The sequence below is a fragment of the Macrotis lagotis genome, chromosome 5, assembly GCF_037893015.1.
Source record: "Macrotis lagotis isolate mMagLag1 chromosome 5, bilby.v1.9.chrom.fasta, whole genome shotgun sequence".
NCBI classification, from domain to species: Eukaryota; Metazoa; Chordata; class Mammalia; order Peramelemorphia; family Peramelidae; genus Macrotis; species Macrotis lagotis.
Window position 1 is genome coordinate 134472114 of NC_133662.1, and position 16692 is coordinate 134488805.

Here is a 16692-nt window from a genome sequence, read left to right on the forward strand (position 1 = left end):
ATTTGAACCCATCCTTAAAGGAGAATAGAGATTTTAAGAAATGGGGAAAAAAAAGAAAGCAGTCCCCCAATATTCCCCTCCCAATTTCAGAACATGTGAAATCCAATTTAAATACTTAAGTTCTCTCCACAAGGTATCACTTCTCTGCCTACCCCAGCTCAAGGATTGTTTCTGTTTTTCTGAATCTATTTCCTCAGTGCATCCTAACGTCAGTCAAGGCTGCCAAGGAGGCTGTGCAACATGTTCGGATTACAATGGATGTTTGTCATGTAAGCCCCGACTATTTTTTGTCCTGGAGAGGAATGGCATGAAGCAGATTGGAGTGTGTCTCTCTTCATGTCCAAGTGGATACTATGGAACTCGATCTCCAGATATAAATAAGTGTACAAGTAAGTGCCTCCGGTTCATTTCACCTCAGGGACTCTGTCAAATTGGCAGATCCTCTAACACACTTTTGGCATCAGCATGAAATAAATAATAGTGTTTCTCTGAGAATTAGACCAAGTTCCATTTGCACATACCCTTTAGGCTGGGAATCCAACCCAATTCAATGAGCATTCGTTTATAGGAATATTTTCATTGCTTACTTACATAAACATCTGTCATTTTTTATAATACATACAATAATAAAGCAAAATTGATCTGTCTATGCTTATTTCTCTTTGAATTGAGTGAACAGTGCCCTGAGCCTCAATTCATCTGTTCTAGTTTTCCTTTACCACTACAACCCACTATATTTTAAAAGAATTAAAGAATCATGTTCATTTTCTTGTCTGTTTGTTTTTGCTCCAAGAGGGATTTACGATAAAGTAATTGGAAATTTTGTTTCTAGACAACAAAATGTCATTCTGGTCATTCTGTTCTCTTCTTTCCCCTACCAGTTTCAACCACAGAGAGGTTTTTTTTTTAAGAGCAATGCTGTTGGTAAATGACTGACAAGTGTTAAGTTGCTACTCATTAAATTTTCTACTTTACTATCTAGTTTGAATTGTCTCTTTCTCTTTGAAAATGAAACATGCTTCACTTCTTAAGCTATCAAATCTTTAACAGGAAATCTAATAGGAAATTTATCACTGACATTTGCAATAAGAAGGTAGAGGCACTGGTAAGAAAGAACTGTTATGTAAATAAGTTCTTTGGATTGTAGAATATAACCAGTTTGAACATAGTGAGAACTATTAAATCCAACCTTTAGTCAATAACAATCCTATAATCTTTACCAAAAACAATTCTTTTCACCTTCAGAATTTTATTACATTTCTCCCCATCCCTCAACCTGCCCTAGAATTCCATCAATATGAGAAAAATATTTCCAGTCTGATAATTATTGTTTGAAAAATTTTTTTTGGAATGCCCAATCCTGGGAGATTTTCAAACAAAAAAAATGCTTTAAAAAGAACCATCTCTACATATTAATCATGAAATATTTTCAGGGAAAAAGAGATAAAGAAGTCTAGATGAGTAAATTCAGTAGTGTAAGGCACTTTTTAGGGGAGGAAAATCCTACTAATATAGAATGTCTATTGATCAACAACTCTTAGGCATCTGGGGAAGTAAGAGGTTGAGTGACTTTTCCACGATAAGACAATATGTGTCAGAAAAGGAACTTAAATCTATATCATCCCAATTCCAAATAAGTTGCTTTCCACTATTCTATATTTTTTCTTATTCACAGCCACAATTCACATTTTTCTTCTAAATGCAAAGTTGTCATCACTTAAAATAACAAATACATGATGAAATGAACTAAAAAGAAATGCCATAGATTGATCCCTTGAAATACTGGGGTAACTGGACATGGTTTTCTAACATGACATACTTTGTTCCCTTTGAGAGCAAAAAAAATGCAAAGGAATGTTAAAATGAATTAACATTCCATAAATATGAAATAAATTACATTCCTTTTTTATTTTCAGCTTCAAAACAAAATAGATTTATTTCATGTTTGGTTTAGTTTAATTCCTATAATGACAAATTGGGATACTTAGGGAGAAAAAGTTTGGAGGGGGTAATGTTTACAAGTGGGTATTTTCAACTCTCCATTTGATAAGTATATGAAATACATACATAACTCAGCAACTTTCCTTTTTTATTCAGCCATAAATTTCTCTGGAAAGGTGCATGCTGAACTAGAGCTCTTTTGAGGTCTACAGATAAAAATAATTATATGCATGCATTTATGTCTACTGGCATCTTCACAAAAATGTGGTTGAGTTTTTTGTTAACATAAGCACAATGAAACAAGTGCTAAGATTTATGTATGTTAAAATGTATTAATTTGTTATTTCAGGAAAATGACTCATTCTGTATGTATTCGTATTGTTATGAAAAAATAAAAATTCCATTATTCTCATTTTAGTCAAGTAAATGGAATTATGGGTTAATAGATTAAAAATATGAAATATTGAGATCTCATTGTAACACTACTAAAAAATAAATGGGCATTCAGAAAAGCAGGATGTCAGAGCAGAAAGTATTGAATCTGAAGTAAAGATCCAATGAGTTTTTGTTACTGTTGTTACTATGTATGTGACCCGTGATTTGTCATATAACTTCTCTAAGAATCAGTATGCTTATAATTAAAATTTCAATGAGTAGGTAGAGTGGCTTCATGAGTGTAGAGCTGTCCAGAAGTCAGTTCCAAGTCCTCCTTCTCACACATACAAGCTGGGGGATCATGAGCAACTCACTTGACTTTTTAGCATTCTGGTCAACTCTCTAAGACTCAGAATTAGAAAGAATAGCTGAGTTGTATCCATGGAAGTAGCTTTCCCACTCAAAGAATCCCTATAATGATGAAATCATAGGCCTAGATTAAAATAAACAAGTACCGAGAAAGAATAAAAGTAGCACTCCCCAACTCACAAGATTGTTGTGTGAATCATGCTGAGAAGAAGGCTATTGTTATTGTTTACTTCTGGATCCCATGATAGCTGTTTTACAGACAGAAGTGCTAAAGGGTCCACACTGTTTTATTCTTACATAGGAGATATTCTCATGTCACAGTTCTCAAGAATATCGTCATATGAAGGTTCTCATTTATTGCTTTAAAAGATATTGATAACTTTTATTTTTATGTCATCTTCATTTCTGTTAAAACATTTTAACCAATTTCTTAATATAAATCAAAGACAGCCATGTCTACTGATTTCCCTGCCAATTAAACCTAAAAATATTCACTTTCCTACTCACCTCCAAAGAAAAGGACATTTAAACAATCCATTAAATTTGATGTTTAAAGATAGGTATGAACCATATCACCAGTCTTTTGATAATATAGAAATCAATTATTAATTCTGGAAAAAATTATTTAGATCTCAAAATTCTTGGTTTAGTATTTATTCATAATGTCAGTTCCTACAATGTAAATTGTACCCATAATAATCCAGTGATGATAATGAAAGCCTAATGCAGTTTTTTCTCTTCTATTTTAGAATGCAAAGCTGACTGTGATACCTGCTTCAACAAAAATTTCTGCACAAAGTGTAAAAATGGATTTTACTTACACCTTGGAAAGTGCCTTGACACCTGCCCTGAAGGGTTGGAAGCCAATAATCACACTATGGAGTGCACCAGTATTGGTGAGGAGAATCTCTGAGCTCATTCTTAGAAATTCATAAGAAATCCATATAGATCAAAGACTCTGACCTCAAGAAGGACCTCAAGTCTTAGTAATACATAAATAAACAAACAAGTAAACGAGAGAGAGAGAGAGAGAGAGAGAGAGAGAGAGAGAGAAGAATGACACCCCTTCTATCCTCTTTTATGAACATTAAAAAAAATTCTCCTCTACTTTCAAACCCCACAGTATTTTTTTAACATCAGGAACCCTATAATATGCATCTAGGAGTCAGTTTATATGTATTTTGTATTCTTTAAGGTTATGGTAACTTCATGTTGCGTGCTTTTTCATGATGCTCACCCCTGAGTTAAATTGTATTGGACTATCCAAAATATTCTTCTTTTATTTTTACACATTTCCAAAAAATCTGCCCTGCTATAGTGCCAAAGGACAAAAAAAAAAACCTAGATATAATCTTATCCCAGGACCAAATCTATTCTGTGATTCAGCTACTGGTCATTTCTTGGGGCTGAGAGGTATGAATTCTGTATTGGGCCAAATAGTGGTCAGGACCAACCAAGGAGAATAATCAAAATTATTTAGGACAAATTCTCCAGGGAGATCAGTCAGAGGCCATGAATCTAGAGTTGACATAGTGCATGATTTTATGAGCCTGCCCTCAAAATACTTTGCTGAAACCTCCAAGTCATACAGGTTTTTGACTAAAAGAAGGGAGACTTTGGGATTTACTCATTCTGACAGAATGAGACAGTTCCAGTGTCTGATTAATTACAGGCTGAGCTTCCTAGAGGGAGGGTCACCAGACAAGCTGTTTGTCTAAATAAGGGATTGCTGTCAGGCTCTATTTTTTTTCTCCTTTAAATGATATGCAGCTACTACTGCCATAAGTTTGGTGAACACTTGGAGAGCAGATGCTGACCCAAAAGGGAGAGGACATATTAAATCTCAAGATCCTCCAGGCAAAACCTCTTAGAACCTTCTTCCCAATTCAGTTCACGATAGTCTCCAGGATGTGCACTAGGGTCCCCATACTGCTGATTCACTGAATTTTCAAATGCTGGAAGTAATAGAAATAAGGCACTTTTTAAAAACCATTTTACTTTTGCTAAGGAAATTTTATTTCAAAATATCTGAAGAAGGATAAAAAATAGATGAAAAGTTTGAGATAAGTTAATGTTCTGCTGGAAAACAAGAATCTCAAAAACTACATATGTTTTATTATGATTGAAAGTAGCTTTCATCTTTTATCTCTAGAAAAATACAAAAGAACTAGAAATAGGGGGAAGGTACACAGAAAAATATGTACTTTTCTTTGTAGATTCTGAACATATAAGACAATTTCCAATATCTATTAAAACTAGTAAATATTACCTCATGTCTTTATTTTTTGTACCTGATAAGGGGAAATCATTTGGAGGGTTCCTAAGTTGGAGAAAGTCCATCCCTTAAAAGAATGCTTTGCTCTTTCAGTCATCTGTTAACATTGGATCATCTTCCCAACTTTTCCTTCTTTGATTTTTTTGTTCTAAATATTAAACAACATTAAAACTATGGTGCAAGACTTGATAGGCTCCTTGATCCCATTTCACATTTACCTCTGATCTGAATCTAAGCCTATTTGATTGACTCAGAAGACTCAAATGATTGAGTCTCAACTACAACTTAGACCTAGTCCTTATCTATTGTCCCATATCCAGAAACAGATCATAAGTGAAATATGTCTTGAACTGGAGGTTAGATATTGTAATTTGTCTGATATTATCCATCTAAGACCCTTCTTTAGGAAGTAAAATCAGGAAACATTATTCAGATAGGCAGCTCTAGGTAGACATGAAACACTATGTCAAAAGCACTTATTCCTCTAATTCCATGCACAATAAATGTGGACCTTGGAAAAGCACAAATACACAAACACCAATACTCATTAATATCTTTCCTTATAAACAATAAAAGGAAGACGTGTTGAAAGTGTACTAAAAAGTATCACAGCTACAGCATTTCTCCAGTTCTATTTCCTTCCTTCACTCTCACATATAAACACCATCCAGGCAACTGGGTGGCACATTGAAATTAGAGTCAAGAAGATCTGAATTCATTTTCTGTCTCAGACATTTGCTAGTTGTAAAATCATTTAGTAAGTTCCAGGTTTCTCATCTATAAAATGGAGATAATAATAGTATCATATTGATCTGGTCAATGTGGAACAGTGACCAGTGAGAAGACCCTGTTGAAAGAGGAAGAAGAGAAAGTATGTTCTAGAGGATTCAGACAGTCTCATTTCAGGGAGGAAGCTAATAACATCCCAAAATTTATTTGCTTTGCCTTTCAAAAATTTCCCATTGCATAACACTTTGTAAGCTTTAAAGTTTTATAAAATATATATATATATATATATATATACACATATATACATATATATACACATATACATATACATACATATACATATATGTATTCTAGATGTACTCTTACCACTACAGAGTACAATGGTACTTTTAAATATCTAGAACCCAGACCCCATTAAAATAGTATTAGATCACCTACTTTGTAAAAGCAACTGTATCATGATATCAATTCATTTAGAAGAGCTCAGTGACTCAGTGTTAGCATCAGGAAGATCCAAGTGAAATTCTTGCCTCAGGCATTAACTAGCTGTGCAACTCTAAACAATTCTAATTAATATCTTGTTTTTTAGTCTTTTTTTTAAGGCAATGGTGTTAAGTGACTTGTCCAAGGTCACATAGCTAGGCAATTAGTAGGTGTCTGAGGCTGGATGTGAACTCAGGTACTCCTGACTCCAGGGTGAGTGCTCTATCCACTGCGCCACCTAGCCACCCAATTCACTTAATCTCAATCTCAATTTCATAGTCTGTAAAAAGAGTATGATAATAATAATAATAATAATAGTAGTAGTAGCAAATATTAACAATGCCTATATCCCAAAGTTGCCAAGAGAACATGAGATAATATAAGTAAGACTACACAAATTTCAAAGCATTTTATAGATATTATTCATTATTATCATTATCCCATCCAAGGCACTCATAAAAATGTTGAACAACATAGAAAAGACCTTTGAATCATATCTGGAAGGTTTTAATTTTAAATTGCTATTCATTCATTAAACAACATTCTTGGAACCTGGTTCCTATTCATTTAGATTATAGCTAAGATATCTATGGCATTATCCTGAGTTGTTGCTCCATAAATCTATTGAGAGAAATGAAGTGGGTTTGGAATAATTTACTCTATTCTTCATGAGTTCAAATTGACTCAGTAATCACTATTTTATGAGTTTTTAATCATATGTTCTGGAGTTCTGCTAGGTACTGATTTGAAATTTAGACCCAAAATTCATCTTTTTCTACTTTTTTAAAAGTTGAATATTGTTTAGTCCTTTTCCTTCTTCTGGCAACCCTCCCATTCTCTATGAGTTCTCAGAGGTTGCTGACAGTGGCTCCACAATCACTTCTGCAAGTTCTTTCTGTACCCTGGGATTTTATTTATACAGCTATGGAAACATGAGCTCATTTAAAATGGCCGTGTGCTTCTACTATCTACTCTCCTATTTGGGGATTCAACTCACTCTTGACAATGTGAAGATTATTTCTGGCAGAGCAAAAAAGCAGCCTAGAAGCCTAGGAATTTTTTTCTCTCTGTCATCTCCCCAACTATCTGACCTTTCTCTTTCTTGTTTAATTCTTTACTCTAAATATTAAATAATAACAATGAAAGAAACCTTTTCAATATCTTTAACATTTTCTAATGCTTTAGTTCATTCTGGTCTTTGTCTTTCCTGACATTACTCTTGTGCATTTATGCCAATGCTTTATATTTATCATGACCTTTTCCAATCTTTTTTATGTATCCCTTTAAAATGTGAGCTCCTTAGATATAGGTCTTCCACTCTAATCACAACATTCTCTTTAGATGATTTACCTCTTGCTTGATAGTTAAGAGTATTCAAGATTGTATAGTTACAATTCATTATTTCTTTTGGCTTCTCTGAATATAGTGTCAGAGTTACTTTAAATTTATTATTTTGTGATAAATCTGTTTTCATTAATGTAGGATATTTTCAGACATGTCCTGTATCCCTTTTTTCTCTTTGTTGATATTTTTTCACATCCTCCAGGGTTTCCATTTCTCCTACATCACTAGTTACCTTTTTTTTATTGGTCAGAATTAAGTCCACTTAATTTGACACAAAATCAGTTTGATTTTATTTCACCCTAAATCAGAAGTAGATTTTTTCCCTTTGGGTTTTGTTGCTATAGTTATTATTAGATGATTTTGGAGAGTGAGTTGTAAGAGTAGTAGTTGTTAATCTGTTAAAGATTTCATGCATGAAGCAGCACAGAATATGGAATAGTTGATGGAATGATTGTCAGGAAGAACCCTGAGCAAGTCACTTAACTTATCTGAGCTTGTTTTTTTCTTCTGTAAAAGGAGAATAATAGATTAGTCAAAATGATGTATATAGTGTAGCCTTAGAGTGCTTTATAAACATAACTGTCATCATCATCATCTTCATCATTATAATATCCCAATCTTGTTTAACTGATTTCAGTTAGAAATGGGGACAAGCTGTTCTTCTACTATTAGCATAATGACTAGCACATGGTACATTTTCAATAGATTCTTATTGATGGAATGATTTTTACATTTAATGTTCAATGAACCACTGTGCATATGGATAAAATTTATGGGGGTTTGCATTTACTGTAATAATTATCACCATCAATTAATCAATTAATATTTATTAAATACCCATCATGTACCAGACACTGTGCTAAGTACTGAGGATACAAAAAGAGGGAAAAGATAATTTCTGACCTCAAAGAACTTACACTATTATGGAGGGGGGAAGATGTACCCTTAACTTAAAAAGAGAGAGAGAGAGAGAGAGAGAGAGAGTATTATTTTTTTCAATGGGTAGAAGTCATTAACCTTGAAAATATTGACCTTGAAAGTAATCTTGTTCAACCTCCCATTTTTATAGTTGAAGAAACTGAGGCTTATCAAGGTGAAGTAACATAATTTGATAAGTAGGAGAAGGAAAATGATGAGGAGGAGGAAATAAAAGTTGAAGTTGATTCTAAAAGAAGTTGAATGCATCTCTTTAATGGTCTTGAGAGATTGCATTTACTTTACTATCCACTTCCATTTACTCCTTGGATGCATTTAGATGTCTGAAAAGTGGTTACAAAAAAAAAGGCACATGAAAAATGTATCATGCATTAAATTTAAATTCCTAGGAACTTTTAAGAGCCATAGTCATCTTGAGGCTATTATGAAGAATGATATTCTGCTCTGTAGTGAGGATTTATTAGGACAGGAGGTAATAAGATAGGTTACTAGCAAAGTCTCATGGTGGGAGTAATGGTTGATAAAGTAAGAAAGAGTTAATATCCTGGGTTGACCCTGGTGTTGAAAGTTAAAGAGTTTTTATGAATAGATATAGAGAAATGTCTTCTTCCAGATGTTCCTTTTTGTCACTAGGACACAAATCCTTCTGTAAAAACCGAAATGGGTTATATAACTAAGAAGAAGCAATTGAAGTTTAGCAAAGGGAGGCGCAAACTCTCAATAGAACTTTTAAGTGTTTCACTTAGAGATGATTCAGATTCATTTCAATGACTGTTGCTCAAGTGCCCTACAAGAGCTTAGTGTCTTGGACAACTGAATCTGGTCCCCAAAAGAAACAGAGATAGAGGAAGAGATACCCAGAACAAGAGAGAGAAGCAAAGAGGAGTCACAATGACCTGGGCTCACATCCTACTTCTGACACATACTAGTTGTAATTCTGGATAAGTTGTTTAAAGCCTCCCCATCTCAGGCAGCTTCTGAGAAGTGCTGGATAACTTGCAAATGTAGAGGAAGTTTCATCAGGAAGTTTTCTATGACAATGAAATGTGGATAGCTAGCTTGATAGCTAGGGAGAGAGAGGGAGGGAGGGAGAGAGAGAGACAGAGAGAGAGAGAAATATATACACATGTGTGTTATATACATATGTGTATATTGTTTATGTACATATAGGTTATCCCTGTATTTGTATATATGTATCCATATATAATGTGTATCTCTGTGTTTATATGCATATTGTATGTATGTGTATATTGTATTGTGTTTATATATTTCTGTATGCCTGCATTTATACACATGTATATATTTACATGTACATACATTAAAGTCCAGGCCTGGGTGCACATATGTATGCAAATTTACATGAATTAATATGTATATTTTGCTATTCATTCCTTCATTGTTTGTTTATTTAATCAGAGAATGAAAAATGGGGAATGAAGTTTCCCCTATCTGTGCAAATCAGTCAGGACTTTTGCTTTAACTTTTAGTCTTTCTTATATATCTCCATATACACTACATATGTATGTGCTATTCTCTTCTTGTCTTTCTTCCTCTATCCTATACTTAGAGTTACAATACATGTATAAATACATATATATATATATATATATATATACATATATGCCATCCTCTTCTTGTCTCCCTTCCTCCTTCCATTTTTTCCTTCTTTTCTCCAAGTCATTCTACCCACTTTCAAGTTTGAAGTAATTTCCCTTTTTAAGTCCTGATGAGTAAAGAGTAAAAACGACCTGTCCATTTACTTAATAGCAATAATAATAATAATAATGGTTAATAGACAACTCAGGATGTTTCTATTGTTCCATTATAGTGCACTGTGAAGCTAGCGAGTGGAGTCCATGGAGCCCATGTACAAAAAAAGGAAAAACATGTGGTTTCAAAAGAGGGACCGAAACACGCATCAGAGAAATCATTCAGTATCCTTCTGCAAAGGGCAACCTGTGTCCACCTACAAGTGAGACAAGAAAATGTATGGTGCAAAGAAAGAAGTGTCCAAAAGGAGAACGAGGTACAATAATAAAAATGTAATTTGTTCTTTGTGTTTTAAGCCTTTATTTGATGCCAAAACTGTTATCACATATTTGTCACTTTGTCAATGCTAACTCTCCATCAGCCATTACCTATGGAAAGTTCAACAAATATCAAGAAGGATCCTTTCCAATTGTAAATGGTATTTATTATAAGAGAGAAAGAGGTATATGTGCTAAATAGTCTGCCTCAAAGTTAGGAAGGTCTGGGTTCAAGTTCTGACTCTGACACATATGGTTGTGTGGCCATGAGTAAGTTATTTAACTTCTCAATGACTAGAGCAGTTCTCAAAGACTATAAGTTACAAATGAGTTGCCTATCTGAATTCATGCAAGGAATTTTACCACTAGTTGCACCTAACTGCAGAGGAAAGTAGGTGGCATAGTGAGAGTAAGGTCTGAGTTCAATTCTAAGCTCAGATACTTATTAGATCTGGGCAAGTCACTAATCTGACTTAGTTTCTTCAACTGTAAAATAAGGATAATAATGGCATCTGCTTTCCAGGATTGTTGCGAGGAATAAATGAAATATTTGTAAAGCACTTAGCACAGTGAATGTTTATACATTCTTTAATTCAGTGAAAAATCACAGACCTGTTCTTCCCAGAAATTTTCATTTAGTTCCACAAGAAACTTCCTTTTAATATCACTTTTATAATATCACTGCTATGCATACCAAATTGTTCTCTGGATTCAAGAATAAGAGTGTTTTTAAATGTAGAACTCACAAAAAATCTCCATTGACAAGATACCTTTAGACCAGTGGGCAGGGCCCACAAGCAGCAATAAGACCTATGAAATCATTTGATCTGGTGCTACCAAGACAACTGCAGGTGGGACTTGAAATTCAATAAATCTAGGAACTTTTTAGAGGTGAATTAATTAAATGTTTAACCAAAGATAAAAGCCTAATTTTTAAGTTGATAATTTTGTTTGGCCCTAGAATGATGCTATAAATATCCAAATGGACCTTGGCAGGAAAAAAGGTTCCTCACCCCTGCTTTAGAAGAAGAGATAAAACTCTGGGACCTCTCCTTACTAGGGGAAAACAAGTTATATTCACATTACTTGATCACATTACAGGGGCTTTTAAAAATAATGTTTTTTTTAATTTTTCCCCAATTAGAAATTAAAATAATTTTTAGTATTTTAAAAAGTATTAAGCTATTAAATTCTATACCTCTTCCTCCCTAAAATGGCAAGCTCTTTGATATACATTACACATTTGCAATCAAGTAAAACATTTCAATGTTAGTCATTTTGTAGAGAAAAAAACAAAAAAACATGAAAACATGAAAAGTAGTATACTTGAGTCAGTATTCAGACAATATCAGTTCTTTCTCTGGAAGCAGATATCATGCTTCAACATGAATCCTTTGGGATTGTCTCAGATGGCTGAATTGCTGAGAATACTAGCCACTAGAAAAACCATCCATCCAAAGATGACTATAGTAAACAGACACCAATAATTCTCTTTTGTTTACCCATGTTGCCTATAGACAGGCATTGAACAATTAAGTTGCAAACTGGTCAATTAAAAATTATTTACAAAACACTGTGAAGTTTTTGCAAAAATACTTCAAATGTATTTTAAAATGATAGCTATATGCAAAAGAAGGATCTGCACATGGAGTAAGTACCACATGGGTACAAAGAAGAACTGTCTTGTGTGACAAAGCTAAGTATAGGCATGGGGTAAATAGGGGGGCACTTGAATGAAATCATAACAATCCCTATTCTTCACTTTCAGACTTGTTTTCTTGCTAAGTTTCTCTCTGGGTTTAAAAGTAGATCCAGGAAGAGTATGATTAGGTTCAATTTTATCCAAAATGATAAAAAAAAAAAAAACCTCTCTTTTCTACTCTTCCCTACCCTAGTCCAATCTAAGAAAAATCTCTTCTCCCTTTTCTGTTAGCTTAATTTGTTTTTCAATCCTAGATCTTATAGACTGAGAAACATGGATTTTAAAAGCATTACCAAATAATACTGAAAATAAAACAAAAACCAGAGCATTTCCTTTTGGGGAAGGGACAATAACTGTAGGCTAGACTTTGTTCTCACCAACTATTGTAGTTGCAGGTTCCAGCTGTCCACTCTCTCATCTTGCCTGTCCTTTGCTTCCTCCTCTAGTTTCATTTTGGTCTGGACAAGAATCTTATTGCTGTTTTAGTCTTTCCCCATTGTTCTCAGCAATTAATAAAGAGTCAGTATACCCATGCCAAGTTCTTTGCAGGTTTGGCAGGCTATACAAAGCCCTAAGCTTAGCCACACTTCCAACTTTTCTAAACTTTCCAGTGTATTTTTCCCAAAAAAAGTAAAGATCCTCAGTCTTTTTTGTCTACCTGCATATCCTATAGCATGTGATTCTACAATTGAGTCTCATTGACAATATCGCTGAAAGATAGGTTTACATATACATTTGAAATAACTAATTACTTCAATATTTCATATGCTTAAAAATAATTATAACTTCAAATAATTTCCATGTATTATTAAGACAATATTAAATGTCTCTCTATCTGAGCTAGATTCTCATGCCCTATCCTACCATAGAAGAAACAAGCTATTCCACATAATTTAGTTCAAGAAATCTCTGGCTTGTAAGGGTTTAAGTTTTGATCTTTAATATTATTTTTAAAGCTTTCGCAAAATATTATATTCGAAAGTTGTGGCACTATAGTAATTGGTGATTATCCAATAAAACTTCAGAAAATAAATTCAAATAACTTTTGCTGGTCTATATGTCTTCACAGACAGGCTTCACAAATGGAATTTAAGCTAACAACTTTATGTTTCTGGTATATTTCATTACCTGTCTATTGATGCTACAGGTTCTTTAATTGTTTATTGAAAGAAGTTGCTGAATTAGTTTGAAAGGGTCTTATGATACCCCCCCAATACTGCAACTACAATAGTTGGTCAGAACAAAGTCTGGCAGTATTAGAGTTCTTGGAGCTTTCTGTTAGTCATTTTGTAATTAAATCGTTTTTCCTGTAAGGTCTTAAAGCCACTATTTTTTTGTGGATTTAGAGATTTGCAAAAAATTAAAATAAATAAATAAAGATTTAACTAAAATTGGCTAATGTGGCAAGCCCTACTGGCACTTGTTACCAGTTAATTAAAAACATCTCAGATTTAAGAAATGGGATTTGGCAATCAAACATTTCATCACTTCAGTTGTTGGCACTTTCCCCATTAATGTTATATTTACTAAAATGAATTACAGGTGCTTTTTGTTCATTTTAATCTTTCCATAAATATACTAGGTTAATCAACATTTAACATCATTTGCTTTTGTGATATAAGGTCAATAAAGTATCTATAGGATGGACATATGAAAATCAAGTGCTATTTATGTCTTTTCCTTGAGTTGTAAATGTTGGTCTATAAAAATATATCTTGCTAGCATTTAGTTCACTTAAATATCAATGTTAAAAATTTATACTCCTAAAACTAGTGACTCAAAACTAGTGACTCAGTGCTATGAATGGTAACCCATGACTGTGATGTAAGATTAAATGCTGGTTACTAGAGATAGATTGTTTCTTTCCATTCATCCCTGCTCTCCCTCTTCTTCCCCTTTCCTAACATTTTCATCTGTTTATTGAGCAGAACATTTTGAGTCTTTAGCTAAAAAATTTGATATAAAATTTAGTGTGAGGTTTTCATCATCCTATTGCAATAGATAATTTAGCAACCAGGATATGTGGTGATTTTTGCCTCAGACAAAATTCCATAGTTATTTCAACCTTATACTTTATTCCCCATTGATACCTACTTTTCTATATCTGATCTCCCTCACCTATCAACCACTTCTTTATAGAATCAAAAATAGAAGGGTACTTCAGCAGTAACTCAAATCCTCCTCCCTTTTCTCCTATCCTCTATTTCTATATTACATTCTCTTAATAGCAATTTATTAAATATGATTTTTTAAAATTACAAAGACATTAGAAAAACCATTATAGCCTGGAGATTCCACTATAACATGCATCAAATTATAATGTTAACTTTTACAAAGAATATATCAGTATAAACTTAGATTTTTTTTAATAAAACAATTGACATAGCTACTGTCATCATCTAATTTGTGATATCAGAAATAAGATGCATATACATAGAAAAAAATCATTGTTAAATCAAATGAAATATTTCCCTCCTTTGATTCTATTTAAAGATAGAAATTCTCCAGGCAAATTTTATCCTTCATTATTAATGGTATTATTGACATTAGAAAAACATAAAGCACCACATGAGAGGCAGCTTAGATTGTGATAAAATGTTTACCTCAGAGTCAAGAATACCTGAGTCTTAGTTCTGATGCACATTGGGTATGTGAACCTGGGAACATTCCTTAACTCCTCAATGGCCCCTGCAACTCTCTAAGACTAAAATAACAAAGGACCAATTTGCATAGATAGAAGGCATTTCCAAAATGGATTTTTCCCTATTCCAATTAAATCCAATGTCCCATCCAAAACCAAACAAGCAGATATCAATTGTAAGTAGAAGAATAATACCAGATGGAATAGTTGTGGCTGTATCTGCTACCAAAACAGAGCTTTATTTTACATGCTTGATGGAGACTCCTTGGAATTCATCAAGAGTTTGGGAATAGTAGGAACAAGTCTATAGCTTCAGAAGATGAGGAAGCTTATAAAATTTATCTGGAGGAAAATGGAATTTTAATGTACATCATTGAATTAGGCATGAGATTATTGAAACACAGAAAACAGACAATTCATACAAGGAAAATATAAAGATCATGAGCATGACGCTATTGGCTATGTTCTTCTTACTAATCATTGTGTGTCAAAAACAAAACAAAACAAAACAAAAGAACCCAAAAATGTACTCTCTAAATGAAAATAAGGATTGTAAAGAATAAAAGAAATGCACTAGAGATGGTCCATATTGTTCAAACATGAAGAAGCTGCCTTCAATTTGCACAGTAGACTGAAAAATTTCAGTATATTTAAATCTTAACCATGTCTAAAATATTTCCATCAAAAGATTCCCAATAAGACAAACATAGTAGTTTAGTCTCCAAGCTAAATATGATTTTCTGTATGATACTTGATGTGCTTGCTATTTATTCATTGACCATTTGGGATTATTGCTCTAAATCTGATATGAGACTTAATCTTATATCAGAACTTGCTTTTCCCTTGGTTACTATCTTTAATAAAAAAAAAAATCTCATTATGTTACTTCTCAGCTGCTTGCAGCTGTTTCTATCCAGAGCCTATCCCTATTGAATAATACTTCTGTAATGTCTAAAATGAACATTGGGAAAGAACCATATAATCTGCAAAATCATAAAGGCTAAAATCCAAATGCCAAATAGAAAAAAAAGCATTGAGAGACAATGAACTGGACATCATTATCAATTTATTTTCATCATGCACTAAACAGGAAGCTAGTATTTTTCTAGACCTTTCCTTCTTTCTTTTTGTTCTTTTTCTTTCTTTCTTCTTTAAAGACTATGTCTCCCTATTTCATCCAGCATAGAAGAACAGAGACTACTCACCATTCTGATTGGCCTATTACTATAGGTCTTTCACCTACTCCATTCAAATGTGTACTAGTTCACTCCTCTTTGGATAACCAAGTGACCTCCTCGATTCAAGTGACTGAATGTATCAATGTCAAACTTTAATGTGATCAGCTGATCAGCTTAAGCACTTCAGCCTAGATCAAGAGATCCAATAGCCTTGACTTGCAGGTAGACAAGATTAGACAAATGCACCACCATGCCAGATAGCATGTCTAGGTTTTTTTAGAATTTAGAGTTACAAAATATAGAAATATGATCCAATTCACAGAGAACTAAAATTAAAGAGGTAAGAAGTGGGGAAATGGTCTGGATATAGAACTAAATCAAAGAAAGGGACACAGACAGCAACAAAGATACAAACAACTATATTATGTGGAAAAAAGAAACATAATAGACATTCTATTCACATTTTGAATAAGTTCAGAATAGTTCAATGAATGAGATAAATTTTGAACCAATTTCTTATGACTGCATGGCAGGTTATTTGTCAATCTGACATAAAGTTCAGGAAAGGATCTTAGAATAACAGCTAATGTGTATGTAGGTTTTTTGCTTACAAGGTTTGTTTAGTTTACAAAGTGCTTTCCCTACATCAGGACAATGGAGTAGGTAGGACAGATATTTTGGTTCACATTTTA

At 33.3% G+C, this 16692-nt stretch overlaps 1 protein-coding gene across 1 annotated transcript in view; it reads left to right on the forward strand.

Annotated features, from left to right (window-relative positions):
* The window catches only part of RSPO3 (R-spondin 3), a 642258-nt gene that overhangs the window by 42162 nt on the left and 583404 nt on the right, over positions 1-16692 (forward strand). Inside the window, exons 2-4 of the mRNA XM_074187550.1 lie at positions 198-389; positions 3435-3581; positions 10281-10478. Of these exons, the coding sequence (XP_074043651.1) occupies positions 198-389; positions 3435-3581; positions 10281-10478 (537 nt within the window). The remainder of the gene's footprint in view (positions 1-197; positions 390-3434; positions 3582-10280; positions 10479-16692) is intronic.